The sequence below is a fragment of the Xenopus tropicalis genome, chromosome 10 (assembly GCF_000004195.4).
Source record: "Xenopus tropicalis strain Nigerian chromosome 10, UCB_Xtro_10.0, whole genome shotgun sequence".
In the NCBI taxonomy this organism is placed as follows: Eukaryota; Metazoa; Chordata; class Amphibia; order Anura; family Pipidae; genus Xenopus; species Xenopus tropicalis.
This window is the reverse complement of record NC_030686.2, coordinates 31,716,878-31,736,897: the sequence shown is the minus strand read 5'-3', so window position 1 is coordinate 31,736,897 and position 20,020 is coordinate 31,716,878. Positions and strand designations below refer to the sequence as shown.

The 20,020-nt window shown below is 38.6% G+C and overlaps 1 protein-coding gene across 2 annotated transcripts in view; it reads right to left on the bottom strand.

Annotated features, from left to right (window-relative positions):
• usp36 (ubiquitin specific peptidase 36) overlaps positions 1-20,020 on the bottom strand; it is a 48,563-nt gene that overhangs the window by 18,614 nt on the left and 9,929 nt on the right. For both annotated transcript variants that reach the window (XM_004916345.4, XM_018097916.2), the window contains exons 9-15: positions 18,703-18,785; positions 8,831-8,942; positions 8,604-8,744; positions 6,584-6,684; positions 5,162-5,285; positions 3,684-4,118; positions 330-460 (exon numbers count right to left, since the gene is read on the bottom strand). In XM_004916345.4, the coding sequence (XP_004916402.1) occupies positions 330-460; positions 3,684-4,118; positions 5,162-5,285; positions 6,584-6,684; positions 8,604-8,744; positions 8,831-8,942; positions 18,703-18,785 (1,127 nt within the window). The remainder of the gene's footprint in view (positions 1-329; positions 461-3,683; positions 4,119-5,161; positions 5,286-6,583; positions 6,685-8,603; positions 8,745-8,830; positions 8,943-18,702; positions 18,786-20,020) is intronic.

Below are 20,020 nucleotides of genomic sequence, written 5' to 3'. Positions count from 1 at the left end.
ATTAATAACCTACACTATATGCTGTACAAATGCTTACTGCTGACTAGATGTGCTTTCACAGCCAGGCCTGAGGATGACTTTCATCTTATTAGTAAAGCTTAAACAAGAAAAATTGAGTGTGACCTCTCAAACAAAAATACAGAGCCCATTGTTACCACCCTTTTGAAGTAAAAAAAAAATGGAATGGGAATAAAAACACAACATTTAAAACAAAAATACCAGTGAATGTGACAAGTTTATGCAGGAAATAAGAACAGAACAATGATATGCAACAAAATGCCTTCCCATGGCATTTTCATTTTACCAAGATAACATTCATTATCACTTACCGGTGATTATGGAGCTGTTGGGATGAAGTGGAGTCAAGGTCAAGAGACCCCAGATGAGCAGAACCAGTGGTGAGAGATGAGGATATGGGTAAGGGTATGTGATTTTTGCTTCCGTTCTGTAATGCACTGCCCTGCATTAAAGGACATAAATTAAACATATTTGGTCCAAAGAAAAAAAAAATTGAAGTCATGAAGCAAAATGGAGATATGAAGCCAAACAAAATGGAGTCATGTAGTCAAACAAAAGTGCACTTTGTTGCATGAAAAAGTATTTACATAGAGTAAATCTGTATTCAGCATGTTCGTTTAAATCTAGTGTCCTTATAAAGTTATTCTTCTAGAGAAGCAGAAGATTAAAAAATTGCACATCGGCAATATGAAAAAGGGTAACGGGTTTTTTTTTCTAGCATTAGGGAGAGACAGCAGTTGAAGCAAGGATCATAAATTCATAAAAATAATGGATTTGAAAACATCAGTTATTAAAAAGAAGGCATCCAATAAACTGAAACTAAATGATAGTGATACCTTGAATTAAAAAAAATATCAATAGCAAAGTTGTATGAATAGGGCATTCTATGGGCATATTAAAAGTTAACGCAAAGCTGAACCACCCTTTTAAAGACTGGATCCCGAAACTGCACTTCATATTCAAGATAAGGCTTTTCCAGGGATCAATGAAGAGACAACATTATGCTTTTCTCTCTTAATACCCTTTCATGCAAAACAGTGCTATTTTGTTACCGAGGGGGGGTTTCACAGGGAGGCGATTTAGAAAATTGCCTGTACTATTTTAACACTAAGTGACAGACATGGACCTCAGTATTCTTTACCCAAGACCACTTCTCTTTCATTGAAAAACCTTAGGTACAGAGATTTTAGGGCCATGGCCCACAGGGGGATTAGACGCCTACAGTTAATACCAGCTAACATGGTGCACTAATCTCCCCAAAATGCCTTCCCACTGGCAATACAGTGAATCAACAGTGGTAAGGCATACATGTCGCTTTGTTTTCCAAAGTCATGCAAAGTTTCCTCCTGCACAAATCATTACGCGACTTCTGAAAACAAAGCGCTGAGTATGCTTTACCACAAGCCATTCACTTTGACAGTGGAAAGGCATTTTGGGGAGTTTAGTTGCCCACAGTAGCAGAGGTTTAACTGTGGGGTGCTCCCTGTGGGCCATGGAGTTACCAGACGACTTTAGGGTGGTAAATTTAGGGACAATTCTAATAAGTGTTGATGAAAAGCTTTACTGGTTAATTAAGACATTTTGGAGAGAAGTTAGAGATTTCTCGAATTTCAACTACACACCTCTAACACCAGAAAACGAAATGCTGGGTCTTCTGTCACAAAGCCCCTCAAGACTCCCAGACTCTCTCAAAAAAGCCATTTTACAAGGATGGATTAAACCTCAACCCCACATCCTCAGTGCAATTATTAATTGTAAATCTGTGACGCCTATTTCATGTAGATGGAGTTGTGGATGAATGACAAACAAAGCAAAATATTCCTTCAGAAATATTTTTATACTCTATTAGTAAAAAAGAAGGAAATGGTGACGAGGAGGTCAGATTTTTGGCACACAGGTTAAAGTTTGGATCACAATAAAGACTAGCTGGGAGAGGACAGTATCCATGGTCCAATGCAATGTTTACCTGATGGGATTTTCTTTTAGATTGTAAGCTTTTTTTGGCAGTGCCACCTTTACCTCTTGTATCGGTCACTGGTTGCTTTGTATGTAATGTGTATATTTAAAGTATACACCCTTTTTATTGTAAAGAGTAGCAGAATATGTTGGCACTTTAGAAATGTGATAATGATTTTCAAAGCTGTCCAGCCAATACCTGTTACAATCAAGGGATGCACATGGATAATGGAGAAGGTATACAAATAATCCTAAAGATGGTAGTAAACCCCTTTGAGACTGGCTTGCTTCTAAAGTGATATTTTCCCCTTGCAATACTTTGGGGGCTAAGAAGAGAGGGGCACTTTCTTCCACATGTGGTGGACCATGCATGATGGCTACGGAATTCTGGGAGGAGTTTGCTGGTATGCTGACAACTGTTTTCAAACGTAATATTGAACCCAACCCCTTGTTTTTTCTTTCTGGCTTTGCCCATTAAAATAATAATCTAACAAACTGGCAACACAAATACTGAGAGCAGCAAAGATGCCACAGGCAGCCAACTGGGAAAAATATTCCCTTCTAAATCAACTGACCCTTACCGTTAAAGTTAAATGGACCAGATCCGTGAAAACTATAAGGGTGGAATATAAGACAAATCAGTTAAAATCATGGGCCTATACCCCCAATATTTCCACACAACTGCCCCCCTCCGGCCCCCCCAGCATGCCTCAAAGATCACTAGTATTAGGCCCAGCAGATCTCCGCAACTTCCCCCCCGATGACATGACCCATGCTACTGTATAGTAGTACACATTTTGAGAGGCATTCCAAATGGGCAAATATGTCTCTCTATTTGAAATGATCAAACTGCAAACACTTGGCTAAAGATTGTAGATTTTATGAAATCAAACCTGCTTATTATAGCCACATGTTGCAACATTATGAATATTAAATGTTATGGGCCGTCTGAACAGTTTACGTACCACAAAATCCAATTAATATTGGATAGCAGAGACCCAAAAATGAAAATGGTTATACTGGTCATAAGAATTACATCAAAATCAAAAAAGGCTGTATTATGCACTTGACAAAATCTGAAAAAAAAAAATTATATATAAATATATATACACATACACACACACTTTGACCCTAAAGACATATATTCCCGGAAAATACCCATTCTGAAGAACTGAAAATGGTCAAACTGCAAAGCTTTGCTAAATTTTAAGTTTTTCATTAAATCAACTCAAAATCATGATGTCTCCCGCGGAAGAAAGCTAAAACAAATATAAATGCCAGGGGTCTTTGGTCGGTATGAATTTCTAAACACCATGTAGAAAGCTCGCCCCCAAAACAAAAAAAAAAAAATTTTGCCCTGGAAAATAAGAGAAGGAACAAAGAAGCAGCTTTAAAAGCCGCCTCTCCACTCCCCAAACTGGAAGTTTTCAGAACCTAGAACCTGCATTATATGGTACTTTTATCCACAGAACATAGATTCTATGGCTCTATTGGATATTGTCTCCCCTTAACTTGAAGCAATCTGTATATTGGGTTTCTGGACAAGAGATACCATGCCTGTACTATATATCGAATGTGTACAAAGTTCTTGAATTTTTCAAAGCACCTTTGTGTTTTTTTAACCAACATTTTTTTAACCAGCCTTAGGATTATGAATTCCACTATCCAATCTGTGTGAGTTAAGCACTTCACTTCCAAGGTTAACTTACCTTTGTGGCACATAGGACTGGCTTACTGGCAGGGACAGGAGATATGGTTAAAGCCTCACATTCATTCTCTAGTGTAGGAGATGATTTCAAAAGTTTGGTTTCACTCAAGTTCTCTGGTGGACTGGTTGAAGACATCACCCCATGCCCAGTCACAGGATTGCCAGTTTTCATATTCAGCTTTAAACTTTCATGCTTGCTATTCTTATTAAGAATAATCTCCTGTTGAGTTTGGAAAGGCTTCTTGCCATTGCTCATAGAAGTATCCCGATTAAATGGAACACTAGGGGGACTTGAAGCTAGTTTGGTGCAGACGTCAACACTCGAGGGTCGTAAAGGGTTTGCACTGCTGTGACTTTTGTTAATAAAAGGTGACAATTTGCGTAAAACAGGAATTCCAGTTTCTTCCTGGGGTGAAAGTTTTTTTCCTTTGTGTCCCTAAAAAACAAAAGGCACAAAGATCATCGTAACAGAAACCATTCTTCTGTAGGACCTGAAAATTGACTAAAAACAACTCAAATGGCAAAGTGAATATTGTGTTTTACATTTACATGTACATACACTTAGTACTGAATACAAAAATTATCACATTGCTTTTGTACAATATTTGTTATGTGATAATTTCAGCACCCTTTGGCAAATTTCACATATGGAATCACAACCCCAAATCAGCAAAGCTGTTATTTTATTCATCTGTTATCAAAACATACAAGCTCGCACTACAGATATCCGCACTTCTGTTTTTGATGGTGGGCTGCCAACTCAATCCATTGTATGTATGTATTTATTTATCAATGGCTGAAAGTTTAAAGTTTACCATTTGATAAATACAGTTCTAAAAAAAATGAAAGAATACCAAGTAGGAGAATTTTTCTGTGGGGAGCTCTGATCTAACATTTTGATACATCTGCCCCCTTTGCATTTTTATATTCACATTTTAAAACCATACAGCCAATTTCAGGGAAGCCAAAGAGAAGTTTGGCTGTTTTATAAAAGTATGTATTAAGTTGTGTTCTCTAAAAAAAGAAGATAATGTATTGTTGACACACAACAACTGGCAATCAAGGGCAATCTGGATTTCAATGATTGAAATATTTTAGCAATTTTTGTTACTGTATTTTATCAGCAAAAATAACCTTATATACAGAAACATTTGTACACAATATTCTGTAGTTTTGTCTTATTTCTGCTGATTTGTCTTTTGTTTATTTTATTTGTTTAATTAACAGTTGGTTGGATTTATTCAGCATCTGGTTGCTAGGGTTCAATTTACCCAAGCAACCAAGCAGTAAGAGACTGGAAAATGTATAGAAAAGAGAATAAAAAGCTAAATATAAATAATTAAAAATAAAAAGGTGAAAAAAAGCAAGAGGAGGAAGGCAAATAATTTGAAAGCTATAAAAAACTAAGACCAATTGAAAAGTTTTTACAAATAGGGCATTCTATAAAATAGTAAAAGTTACAGTGAGAAATGTACCCACCTTTTCCTCATACAGGGGTGAGTGGTTCTTTGTTATGTTAGGTGAAGAGGGGGTGGTATGAATACTGTGTCTAACTTGCACTTTACCCGTTGAATTATCATAATTTTGCCTGTTCTCGGAAACCCTGAATAAGAGAAAGAAAAGTGGGATTATGAATGAAGAAAAATAATAAATAAAATAAGGAATATTACTCCTTTTTTATGCAATAAAATATTTCTGCTTCTGTGCGAGTATGGGCGCATTTAAAAGATCGAATTGCATTTCATCCTGTGCATTCCTGTTATGGAATGGAGGTGCGTTCCACCACAGGGAAATGCGAGGTGAAACACCTGTTGGTACAGGTTACAGCAGCAGTGTTCTGAAGGAGCTATCAAAACAGCATAACAAGGGAAGGTATAAGTTCAAGAGTTTCTCCTTAAAAAAGGAAATTATGAAATCTGAGTTATGTTTATGATTACATTATTCCAAGTGGACATCTTACATAGTCAACAAAACCTCTGTTCTGAATTTAAATTTATCTGTAAATACACATACAGCTTTGCCATGTAGTTATCAGTCACATTCTATGCTCCACACTGCAGAGAATATTAAGTATTGTTAAGACAAAAAATTTAAGGCACATTCTAAAATTTAGATATGGAAATGCAGAACTTGATATATGAAAATGCTAGATTGGCTACAGCTAGAGGTCCATGCCTCTAGAGGAATAAAGGATGCTATTGTTCTACATTTATAAGCAATATGGAATTTTATTTGTCCAATACAGCACAAAACATAGCATATAACTAGGGCTGGGCGATATACCGTTTAATACCGAATACCGGTGTTTTTTTTTTTTTTTAAAACTATATTCATTTTTCAGATACCGCAATACCGGGGTGTCAAGGTACTCACCCGTGCGGGCCGGTCTTGCCGCCTCCTTGCATGCGTGCGTGCGTCCCGTTGTCCGCGGGACGTTGCACACGCACGTCCAGGTGCGCGTGCGTCAAAGCGCACGTACATGTCAAAACGTGCACGTCCACGACGCGCTGACGGCGCCGGTTCTGCGCGAATGCGTGGGGGGTATTTAATGCTATCAAACGCCTCCTGTACTGTGCTATGTTGTCTGCGGCCTTGCCTGGGAAACTAAGCCTGCCTGATTTACCTTACGACTTTCTGTTGCCGATCCTTCGCTTGCCTGACTCTGATTTTTAATACTGCAGTAATTATTCTCTAATTTATTAGGAAATGGGGTTAACATCTAATCATGCATGGAAAAAAAAAAATACCGCCAAAAACCGTGACACCGATATAATTTTGAAAAATACCGTGATATAAATTTTTGGTCATACCGCCCAGCTCTACATATAACCATTCTAACATAAATGCGAGAACAAAGAAAAAGAAAAAGGGTTGCACTCAATATTCCCAGTATTGCATTACCGTAAATAGAAGAGAACATAAGCTTGCTGGTTCAAAACAACCTTGATATTGCTGGCATGAACTAGGGAATCGTTCATCTGGTACCACTGTCCATTACTGGCCTACAAACAGAAAATAAATTAAGACAATCAACCTAATTACATTTAATGGAGAATGAAAGGTATAATCACCAGGGAGAGACAAGTAAGGCCCTGCAGTGATTATAATCACTTACTTGAGACCCTAGGTCAGTTCTCCCGTTTGTTGAAAACTGCACCGGCCAGGGTACTAATGTAGGAGCGACACATCACTATCTTGTCTCCCAATAATATATTGTAGCTGTGCACATGTGCAGTAGTGTGAAAAGCAAGTAGGCACAATACCTGGGCACTAGCTTGTTCTTGGAGGTCAGAATATCTATGCCTGGCTGGCCTATTTTCTCAAAAATCTTTTAGGAAATTTGTGGATGTATTGCTCATTCCCCTTGGTTGATGGTCTGTCAACTGAGATAGTTGGCTTAATACTGCCCACATGGGTTAAACCTGGAACATTTTGAATTATGTCCTTCTAGTAGACGTGATTACTAGTAGTAAACGTGGTAAGGGACCATGTTCCCTTACATATAAGAGGTGAAAACATTGTTCCCCAATCTGACAAACTGGCGCCTGTTGTTATGACATCTCACAGTGGAAGAACCAAAAGGTTGTCAGTGCTCAATATTTTATCAATATCTCAATGCTCAATATTTTAAGGAGTCCCTGACTAGATTGGATAGTAGAATCCTCTGTGTTCAGTCCAAGTGGCTCTTGTTCCATAGAGAAGTTCCTCTTAAAGGGCTGACTGTGAAATTTTGCAAAGGGGATGGCTTCTAGTGAAGTAATTCAACCCTTCTTTGTGCAACTTTAAACTGCTACAGAAAAAGGTTGTCCAGGGTCTCAGGTGATAGCTACAACTGATTATTTCGCTTTGGCACCATCTTGTGGCCAGCAAGAAAATATTTTTAGAGCAGGTGGGAATTGCCTGATTAAGGCTTGTACACTTGCTAAAATAGTTAAAATGGGTGAGGCGATTCTAAGGAAACCGTAAGCAGCCTGCATAGAAAAAGTGTTCTGGTCAAACAGTTTGATTATATACTCAGTATGTTAAACAGAATTGTTAGCAAGCAGGTCATTATGTCCGAGCTGTAGACCTGCCCACCATGTTTTTTTGTTGCGCTGTTAGATTGTGGCACAAAGACTGATAAGCTATATGTATTCACTAAGCTGACGGCAGACAAAGCCAAAGGCAGAGACCAGAGGCTCTCCTTTGTCTCTACGAACAGTATCCTGGATGAGGCTAAAGTGGCGAGTACAGGCAAAAAACATGGGGGTGATGTGGTAGCAGTAGGGGCCCATGGTGTAGGCAGCAATCTTTGGCTAATACTTGCCAGTTAGTACTTGGGGTAAATATGCCACTGCTAATTCTCTATTTCCAGGATAGTGATTTTAGAGTCATTTTAATTAATTAACTAATTGCATTAAGATTGATACCCTGCTAAGCATTTAGGGCAGGTTATGCACCATGCTTTAGATTTTTGAATTGTGCATGGCATCACAGTCTGATATCAGGATCTGTAGATATCTAGGAGTCCATAATATTCACTTGTATAGAAAAACCTTTTAATATTTTGGTGGGACTTTGAAGAAACATTTTAGAATGCAATGATTTAAGAGAAAGATTTCTTCCTCTCAAACCTCCCATGTAGATCTAATATGCACAGCCTTTTTATAATGTAAACTCATGTTTTTCCTTATCAGTAGTAACCCAAACTACCACTAGGTCCCATGATGAAATGATGGGGTTCTCAGAGACTTCTTTCAGCACCCTGCATTCTTCCCTCAAGCTAAACTTGCTGAAATGGTCTGGCAGTGCAGTTGTTTGGAAAATTGTTTTGGATTAAACATCCATATTTTAAGAAGTTTAACATTGTCATGGGGTGTGTTTACTTTTGCACGCAATATCTGAAATTCCTCAATAAGGTGTATACGTCAGACAAACATACCTTGACATAGCAGTAATAGTGTCCTGCATGGCAGCTGTATCCAGAGTGAACCAGCACGGCATAAAGTGCATACATGACAGGAACACCATTTCTCTGTGACATGTATGGGCGAAGGTTCAAAAATTCAGGGTACCCAACTTCCTAGAAACAATTAGTGAAATTAGGAAATTGCAGTCAGCTTGGACATATTAGTGCACATTGCATATAGAATATAGAAAAGCAATTACCTTGGTGATTTTACCTCCACTAGAGTTAGCGAACCGTTTAAGAGACAAAGTAAGAACATTGGATTCCCTGTGCACACTGAACCTCTTACAAGCTGGAACCTTCTTCTTGCACCTAGTGGGAATTTTCAAAGAAACATTAAAAAACTAGTTGCCAATTTTAAGTTTCTAACATTCACATATTTAACCTAAGGCCAAACCTAAGGGCTTATATTAAACAAAGGTGTATTTTTCCTGATAAAGACCATCTGCAAACTGTAGCACATTTAGAGTATTTTGTCTCTTTTGAGTTAAGACAGTGTAAAATAAAAAAAAACAGAATGAATTATTTTTACAAAGCTGAAGTATTTAAAAACATACATTTGGAGGCCCATTTATCAAAGTCCGAATTTCGGATGTTTAAAACTACGATTGGCAAAAAAATTGTATTAATAACGATAATTTCCGAAAATGTTATGAAAATTCATCATAAAAGGTGCAAAACCCTATAGGACTCAATGGCACTCTGCAGCTCCAACCTGGCCAAATATAGTCATGATACCAAAGCTTGAATGAATTCTGAAACTTTCGTTATTGTTGCGCAAAGTATTATTTTTCATACAATAATGAACGTATCACGAAAGGTTGTGCTTTTTTAACGATGTTATCGTTAACAGTACAAACGGTTCTAAGCTTTAGAAAAAAACACACATTTTTTCGATTCGTGGCCATCGTACTTTAATGAATGGGCCCCTTGAAGCCTTTCTAGCAATTAAGCAGTTGTATTGGCCCTACAACCTATAAAGTAAACTCATTTCTTGTTGAGAAAAAAAAAGATATGATCTTTTGTGGTCCTAAATTAACATATCTATATCTGATACTAATTTGGTTAAGAATTTGAATATGTTTAAACAATATTTCTTAGTACTGTCAGTTATTAAGGATTCTTCTGCATTTATATTCATGTATCTTTCTATAAAATTTAAATTTAAAACTAGAAATTAGCTTGAAGAGTATGCTATATCAGATTAGTTAAAGGAACAGTAACACCAAAAAATGAAAGTGTATAAAAGTAATTACAATATAAGTACTGTTGCCCTGCATTGCTACAACTGGTGTGTTTGCCTCAGAAAGACTACTATAGTTTATATAAGTAAGCTGCTGTGTAGCCATGGGGGCAGCCATTCAAAGGAGAAAAGGCACAGGTTACTAAGCAGATAACAGACAAACACCCATTATATGGGGCTTATATACTGGTTATCTGCTATGTAACCTGTGCCTTTTCTCCTTTTTTCCAGCTCGAATGGCTGCCCCCATGGCTACACATCAGCTTATAGTTACATAGTTACATAGGGTTGAAAAAAGACCAGTGTCCATCAAGTTCAACCCATCCGAGTAAACCCAGCACACAACCTATACTAACCAATCTATACACTCACATACATAAACTATATATATACAACCAGTAATACTAACTGTAGATATTAGTATCACAATAGCCTTGGATATTCTGCTTGTTCAAAAACTCATCCAGGCCCCTCTTAAAGGCATTAACAGAGTCTGCCATTACCACATCACTAGGAAGGGCATTCCACAGCCTCACTGCCCTCACCGTGAAAAACCACCTACGCTGCTTCAAATGGAAGCTCTGTTCCTCTAATCTATAGGGGTGACCTCTGGTGTGCCTCTTTTCCAGAGAAAACAACCCCAACCTCGACAGTCTAACCTCATAGCTTAAATCTTCCATCCCCTTAACCAGTTTAGTTGCAGTCTCTGCACTTTCTCCAGCTCATTAATATCCTTCTTAAGGACTGGAGCCCAAAACTGCACTGCATACTCAAGGTGAGGCCTTACCAGGGAACTATAAAGCGGCAAAAATATGTCCTCATCCCTTGAGTCAATGCCCTTTTTTATACAAGACAGCAATTTATTTGCTGTAGTAGCCACAGAATGACACTGCCTGGCATTAGACAACTTGTGATCTACAAAAACCCCTAGATCCTTCTCCATTAAGGATGCCCCCAACACACTACCATTCAGTAGATAGTTCGCGTTTATATTATTCCTACCAAAGTGCATAACTTTGCACTTGTCAACATTGAACCTCATTTTCCAGTTTGCTGCCCAGTTTTCCAATTTTGTCAAATCGCTCTGCAAAGCGGCAGCATCCTGCATGGAACTTATAGTTTTGCACAATTTTGTGTCATCAGCAAAAATAGAAACAGTACTCTCTATGCCCACCTCCAGGTCATTAATAAACAAGTTAAAAAGCAAAGGACCAAGGACTGACCCCTGCGGTACTCCACTAACCACACTGGCCCAATTAGAAAATGTTCCATTTACCACCACTCTTTGTACTCTATCCTTCAGCCAGTTTTCTATCCAATTAAAAATATTATGTTCTAGGCCAATATTCCTCAATTTGATCATTAACCTTCTGTGAGGTTCTGTATCAAACGCTTTAGCAAAATCTAAGTAGATGACATCAACTGCCATTCCAGCATCAAGGTTCCTGCTCACCTCCTCATAAAAGGCAACTAAATTAGTCTGGCAAGATCTGTTACGCATAAAACCATGCTGGCACAAACTAATAATATTGTGAACTGCAATGTATTCAAGTACCCTATCCCTTATTACCCCTTCCAGAAGCTTTCCTACTACTGATGTCAGACTAACAGGCCTATAGTTTTCAGGCTGAGAACGAGATCCCTTTTTAAATAACGGCACCACATTAGCAATCCGCCAGTCTCTCGGCACCATGCCAAACCTCAACGAATCCTGAAAAATTATGTGAAGAGGCTTGGCAATCACAGCGCTCAGCTCATTTAACCCTTTAAGTGCCAGCCGAATTCGTCATTTCAGTTCCCCCCAGTGCCAGACGTTTTTTAAGCATTTTGTACTCATTCACTTTAAAAATGTTTTTTGGTAGGAAAACCTCCATGAAACTAGGGAAATTATATATTGTTTTTTTCGTCACTAATTGGGCTTCGACATACATACCAAATTTTATAATTTTTCTGGAGATATGATGTGTATTTTGGGTGAAATATGTAAAAAAAAAATAAAATTATGAAAAATTTCTGTATATTTTGAGTTTTTTTTCCATAGAAAAGTTAATTTTACACACTTTTTTTTGTTGTTTGTAAAAGCCCTGATACTCCCAAGTCCAACGATACCAAATATGTGGTGGTACCTCACAGTTCCTGTCCAGAAGTAACCCCCAAACTAAAGCAATACTTAGTACAATATCACACCAGAACAAAGCGGAAAAGCGCTTGTAACAGTTGATGCAGCATAACTTATATGTAAATCTAGAATATCCCCTCATGTTTGGTATCTTTAGAAACTACAGACCTTCAGGTTTCTAGGTGCAATGTTGTTTTCACTTAAAAGCCAAATACCTTTTGTCAGTGCATTGTGAAATTTGGAACTTTTTTTGACATTTTTTTTTTTTTTCTAAAACGTAAACTTGGACGCATGATCAAATGTGGATTTGACAAAAAAAAATCTCATAAAAATTTTCTAACAAAGGCAAATTTGAAAGACAAACTTCTCCTGAATAAAATGATGCCCCATATGTATGGGTGCACATAAAGCTAAAAATGTGGGTGCTGTGCTCTATGTGCACTACCTGCAGTTTTTCAGTGTTAACCCCCCCTACTTGTGAAATAACCCCCACAAACTATATATTTCTGAAAAGTGCACACCTTCAGCTATTCAGAGATGCCACTCTCCTCTTTCTACATGGAAAATTGTGGCCGCAGTCCCTTGCAGAAGTCAGCGCTTTGGTCAGAAATCAAGAAAAAAACAGATACAAACCTAGATTTCTCCCCAAAATCTCCATGGCAACTACCAAAAACTTACTAAACATCAATCTGCAAGTTCCCCTGAATAAAACGATACCCCATATGTATGGGTGCACATAAAGACGTGGCCACCAAATGCCCCAAAACAGGGGCAATGCATAAGGGCAATTTCAGTTGAAATTTTGGGGGCTGCACTCTATGTGCACTTCCTGCAGTTTTTCAGTGTTAACCCCCCCTACCTGTAAAATAACCCCCACAAACTATATATTTCTGAAAAGTGCACACCTTCTGCTATTCAGAGACACCACTCTCCTCTTTCTACATGGAAAATTGTGGCCGCAGTCCCTTGCAGAAGTCAGCGCTTTGGTCAGAAATCAAGAAAAAAACAGATACAAACCTAGATTTCTCCCCAAAATCTTCATGGCAACTACTAAAAACTTACTAAACATCAATCTGCAAGTTCCCCTGAATAAAACGATACCCCATATGTATGGGTGCACATAAAGACGTGGCCACCAAATGCCCCAAAACAGGGGCAATGCATAAGGGCAATTTCAGTTGAAATTTTGGGGGCTGCGCTCTATGTGCACTTCCTGCAGTTTTTCAGTGTTAACCCCCCTACCTGTAAAATAACCCCCACAAACTATATATTTCTGAAAAGTGCACACCTTCAGCTATTCAGGGACGCCACTCTCCTCTTTCTACATGGAAAATTGTGGCCGCAGTCCCTTGCAGAAGTCAGCGCTTTGGTCAGAAATCAAGGAAAAACCAGATACAAACCTAGATTTCTCCCCAAAATCTCCATGGCAACTACCAAAAACTTACTAAACATCAATCTGCAAGTTCCCCTGAATAAAATGATATGCCATATGTATGGGTGCACATAAAGATGCAGCCACCAAATGCCCCAAAACAGGGGCAATGCATAATAATGGGGCTGCAATTTATGTGCACATCTCAAAGTTTTTCAGACAAAATTGCCCCTTACCTGTGAAAAAACCCATATAAACTATACATTGAAATAGACAACTTCAGCTATTTAGAAACACCATTCTTGGTTTTCTACAGGCAAAATTGTGGATGCAGTTCCCTATACAAGCTGGACTTTAGTCTGAAAAAAAATATAAAGTTAGATTTCTCCCCAAAATCTCAATGGCAACTATCAAAAAACTTGCTCAGTATCAATTAGCAAGTTACCCTGAATAAAATTACACCCCATATGTCTGGTTGCACATAAGTACATGGGCGCCAAACCTGAAAATGCATAATATTGGGGCTGCACTCTATGCACCCCTTGCAGTTTTTTTACTTTAACCCCCCCCCCCCCAAATAAACCCCTAAATTGTACTTTACTCACCTATTTCAGTTTAGCGGAGCATCTTTGATTTGAGTTCCATCTTTCCTGTGGTGTTATACCAGTTTTTTGCTTCTTCCTACACTACTTTAGAAATGACAAAATCTGCACCACATTTAGAAGGATATTTGCCAAAAAAATCCATAGTAATTTGGCCCATAAATGATGCAAGTGTCCTTAGAAGTTGCACTAAAGGTGCCAACAATAAAGCTTGGGGCATTAGCATCAGAGATAAAATTATGTGCACAATTACGTGCCGTGCAGCAGTCACCAGTGGCACACCAGTATTACACAAAGGTTTTATATTTAGAGAGCCACTGCAACTTGTGTAACCTAACCAGAACCTAACCAGAAATACAAAGTAATATACAAAACTATGCACAGATAACTGCGCTGACAGGCATGCTTTTGAGGTGCCAGTAAAAGGACTTGTGGCATCAGCTTTAGAGATAAAAACATCTCATTGATTCATCACACACCACAAGTTTTATCATGCGCCCTGTCAGTCACCCAGCACCTCAGTTCGCTATACCAACAGCACAATACAAGTCCTACCCCATAACCAAAGAAACACTGCAACTAGCCTGAATAACCATAGCTCAAACACAAAAATCTGAATGCCCAAGAACAAGTCTAAACAACCACAAGCTACAAGCACACACTGTTTTTCTGACAACCTGTGCAAAAAACAAAATCACATACCATAAAACCCTACTTTACTAAAAAAAAAAAACTTTTGCCAATAATATGACACACCTTACCAAACTTTTCATCACATATATCTATAACCTAGTTATAAGTAAAGTACGGACCTGCCAGAATAGATAAACTCAATAAATAAAAAACAGCGTCACTTTGCCAGCACAGCTAAGTTTGGAGGCCTGCAACCTTGTGCATAAAAACCTAGAACATGCCAAGTTCACTATTCTGATATGCTAAATCCTTATTCCACCAACAAACCCAGAGAACCATAACCTACCTATAAAAACACAAAATTCAAGTCCTCTCATAGTGTACCACAGTATGGTACACTTCAAAACATGGGTGGAAACACAAAGCAGGCTTGCTAGGACACTTGGGACAATAATACCGGACATCTCGCCTAACACCCTTGGAACGGCAAACCTTACATTTTCTCTGGGCATATCTTTTATTAGGTGTTGGTGGAATTTGTGCTATAAAATGCTTACCCACCATTCGGGCAACATTGTCATTACCTGGCATGTCAGGAACCTCCTCTACATCACCAAACAACAAGGCAGGGAGCAACTGCAGCAAATAATTATAATAAGACAATCTGGGGCCTGGTACTGCCACCTTGTAAACGACATAAGAATTATAAAGGGCCATTTGGATCATATAAATTGCTGCTTTTTTGTACCAGGCCCTGGTTTTTCGGGTGGCATTATAATAATGTTGTATTTGGTCGGATTTATCAACACCACCCATATGCTTACTATATTCTTTACTACACAGGGGCTTTGTTTTTGAGGGCCTACCGCCACTTCTGTGTTGGACAATCATGGTCTCATCGTGGATAGTAGTAAGCATAAGAACAACTTTGGTGTCTGAATATTTTATGGCCAAGAGCTCATTGCTTCTTAGAGCATGTACTTCTCCACGCTTCAGTTTCTTATCCAGCAATTCCCTGGGCAGTCCTTTGCGGTTACGGTTGACTGTGCCGCAGGCTGGGGTGTCCAAAGAATTTAGGGCTCTAAATAAAGGGATGCCTGTGTAAAAGTTATCCACGTATAAGTGGTAACCTCGGCCCAGCAGTGGAGTTATGAGCTCCCAAACAATTTTACCACTGGTAGTCAAGTCAGTGGGACAACCGGGGGGGTCCAAATTAGTGTCCTTTCCCTCATACAGCATGAAATAACTAGTGTAGCCCGTGCTGCTTTCACAGAGTTTGTAAAATTTAATCCCATAGCGAGAACGCTTACTAGGGATATATTGGCGAAATTTTAGGCGCCCTTTGAAGAGCAAAAGGGACTCATCTACACAGACATTTTGGGAGGGGGTGTAAACCTCTGCGAAGCGCTGAGACAGGCTATCTATAAGGGGCCTCAATTTATAAAGCCTGTCATAACCGGGCTCATTAGGGGCAACAGCCGTTGTGTTGTCGTTAAAGTGAAGAAACCGCAATAAAATTTGATAACGGTTTCTTGCCATAACGGCTGAAAAAAGAGGGATGGAAAGGACTGTATTGGTATCCCAGTAGGAAGCTAAAGAATTACGTTCTACGAGTCCCATTGCCAATGTAAGAGCCAGGAATCTTTTTATTTCGTTTATATTTGTGGGATACCATGCCTGGGCTCTTGAAAAACCCGGTAAAGGGTTGCTGGCAAGATACTGCTCAGCATACAAATTTGTGTAACGGACCATGTCCTGTAGGATGGCCTCTGTAATATAGAGATTAAAAAAATCTATAATTTCAAAATTAGTGGTGTCCACACTGAGGCCAGGGACTGCAGTGAAAGGGGGAATTTCAGGGACATAATTACAGGGAGGCCCCCACGCAGGCTCTCCAACTGCTGCATCAGTGCTACCCTCACCCTCTTCTACATCCATGGGTACATCTTGGGCACTACCACTAGCCTCTGCCTCTTCAGCAGTAAGCGTGCCACCACTACTAAACTCTGCGCTAACAGTGTCACTATCCTCTATCTCTGATTCCTCAGTAGAGTGGTCAGATGGCACATACTCAGACCCAGAATCGCTAAATTCCTCTGAGCTGGAGTCCATGCAATACCTAGCAGCTTCCTCTGTGCTGTAAAACCGTTTGGCCATTGTGCCAGAAATATACAGACAACTACAAATCTAGCAATCAGCAGGCAAAGTCAAAACAAGCAAGCAAAAAAAAAAAAAAAAAAAAAAAAAAAAAGCAAGACAACACTTGTAATGATGTAATAATGTAATAGGAGAACACTTGTAATAGCAGAAGCTAGAAAAAAAAAACTCACTGTAACCTTTTGATAAACTCAAGCCAGCAAGAGATGACCAGGAGTTAACCTTTGGCAATAGAAACTACCAGAACAATCTGAACTTAGCACCTCTGGACCTTTCTAGAACAACTGAAATCAAATGGAATAAAACCACTAAAAGCAATCAAAGAACAATAATTGCAATGAAATCAGTGGTCAGAGCCCTGGATCCACTAATGTCACTGCAAAAGCAACCTTTTTTGGGGCACTAAACACACAATAAAGAACAATGCAAAGATAAAACACCATAAAATCAGTAAAACCGAATAAAACCACCTAAACCAACAGAAGAACAATAATTGCAATGAAATCGGTGGTCAGAGACCTGGATCCACCTATGTCACTGCAAAAGCAACCTTTTTTGGGGCACTAAACACACAATAAAGAACAATGCAAAGATAAAACACCATAAAATCAGTAAAACCGAATAAAACCACCTAAACCAACAGAAGAACAATAATTGCAATGAAATCGGTGGCCAGAGCCCTGGCTCCACCAACGTCACTGCAAATTCAGCACCCAATAGCAATACAAAAGTTACAGTGCAATAAAAACAGAAATCAATTATGAAAATGCCAAAAAAAACACTAAAATGCAACCAAATAAATCAGATAATTATAGAGCAAGATCAGAAATAAAGTTTTAGTAAAAAAAAAGACTGCCAAAGAAAGCAAAGAAAGAAAGAAAAGAAAAGAAAGAAAGTTTTTTTTTTTTTTTTTTTTCTAAGTGTAAGTGTGTGTGTAAGTGTCTGTGTGTGCTTGGGAAAGTTGTAAATAAGTGTGTATGTGTGTAAAAGTGTAATAATGACAAAGATAGAAGAAGAAATGGAAAAAAAAAAAAAAAATTTTTAGACAGTTGAGATAAAATAAGCAAAATAAACAGTGGTTAGAGAGTTGTAGTTCAGCTCACACAATGCAGGCAGGCAATCAGGGCGACCAATCCAGCAGGAAGGCAGCAGGGGGGCTCCAGCAGTCACACGTGCACAGCAGGAGTGAAGAGGCGACGCGGGGGCGGCGACATTTAAAGGGACAGCAGTGGACACGTCATCAATGCGTGTCCACTGCTGTCATTGGCTGAGGGACCGGATCGGTGCGGCTGGGCGACCGGATCGGTATGTATGTCCATTCTCGCTCGTTGCCTAGGGGGTTGTGCAGGCTTTACAAGCGCTGCGCTGCTTTAAAAGCGAGCGCAGCGCTTGTAAACCCGATAGTGCCATAGGACGTAGATTCTACGTTCTATGGCACTTTGGTCCTTTAGTGCCTAGGACGTAGAATCTACGTCCTATGGCACTAAAAAGGTTAATACCCTGGGATGAATCCCATCCGGTCCTGGACCTTTGTTTACCTTTACATGTTCAAGTCTCTTTTGAATTTCCACCTGAGTGACCCACGCGTCAGTAGCTAAATTACTAGCACTGGGTATATTAAAAGGGAAGCCTTCATTATCTGGCTCCTCAGATGTATAGACAGATGAAAAATAAGAGTTCAAAATTTCTGCTTTTTCCCCGTTCTCATCAACCAATGTACCCCCCCGTGATAATAAAGTTCCCACCCCTTCTTGCTTCATTTTTTTACTATTCACATAATTAATTTATTATATAGTAGCTTTTCTGTAGCAAAAACACCATTTTTATTGCAGAGCAATAGCACATTATATTTTAATTACTTTAAAACACTTTAGTTTTTTTTATGTTACTGTTCCTTTAAGGGTTGCAAGAGATGAGCACTGCAGTAAAAAAAAAAGTTGCCTTACCTTGCACACATATAGGCATTCTCTCCACTCAGTACATCTGATTTAACAAACATTTCTAGAGCACAGACAATATTTGGTACATTCTATAAGAAAATTTAAAAAAGGGAATGGGTTATTTTATTTTTATTAAATTTTTTACTGATTAAAATACCAAAAAGAAAACAAAGAATAAATAAAACAAACATAAAGGTAAACAAAGTGCCTCATTATATATACATTCCTGAGCTGTAGTACATTATTATTTTACACAGATACAAAAATTATTGCTGGTACAGGTATGGGACCCATTATCCAGAATGCTGGGGACCTGGGGTTTTCCGTATAAGGGATCTTTCCATAATTCGGATCTCCTACCTAAAGATTGCTAAAAACATTATTTAAACAGTAATTAAACCCAATAGGCTTGTTTTGCCTCCAATAAGGATTAATTCTATCTTAGTTGGAACCAAGTATTGTTTCAAGTACTGTTTCATAATTAGAGAAAAAAATACATCATTTTTAAATATGTGAATTATTTGATTAAAATGGAGTCTATGGGAGATGGCCTTTCCGTAATTCGGAACTTTCTGGATAATGGGTCTGATACCCATACAACATAACCACTATATTTCTTTAAAAAAGGATATTATCACAAAATTACCCCATTTTACAACATATATAATTTTTTTTACATGTTTTAAATGTGTTCCCTTTTTTTTTTTTAGTTACAGTACTTTTCATGTACTACTAGGCTAATGTAATGTGGCGTTCTCTCTGCTGGCATAAAATGCACCAGCAGATGCCAATCTGTGTGACATAAGCCCTATAGTTAAAACTTAACTGTTTACATCTGTTAACAAAAGGGGCAGTCCCAGCCCATGTCACCCAAGGCGGTCATTTAGTGGAGAGGGGCTGCTTTGTTATGCAGAGATCGCAATTGGGCTAACTGCACTAGAAAAGCCAGAATTCAGATTTACAAATAGGCATTTGGCTCTTTAAAGTTACCAGGAGTGGCTTTTTACCACCCCTGGTAACCCACCAAGAATCTCAAATTGCCTCAAAGCAGCAGTACCCCTGTTCAACAAAGCCACCATATCATTTTTGCTGTAACAGCAGTGTAGTAAATGTTTAGGTCATTCAGATAAAAAATATTTGATCTTGTTTTGTTCCATGTTACACAGACTCTGATCCTAGCGTACATATAAAACACTTGTGATTTCTTCCTGTACATATTACAACTATTTTCTGGAACTTAACCAATCTTTCTAACCTAAATTCAGATTACAAACACACACTGAAATTAATGGTAGACTGCTTTTAGTATAAGGTCTTGCTGTTC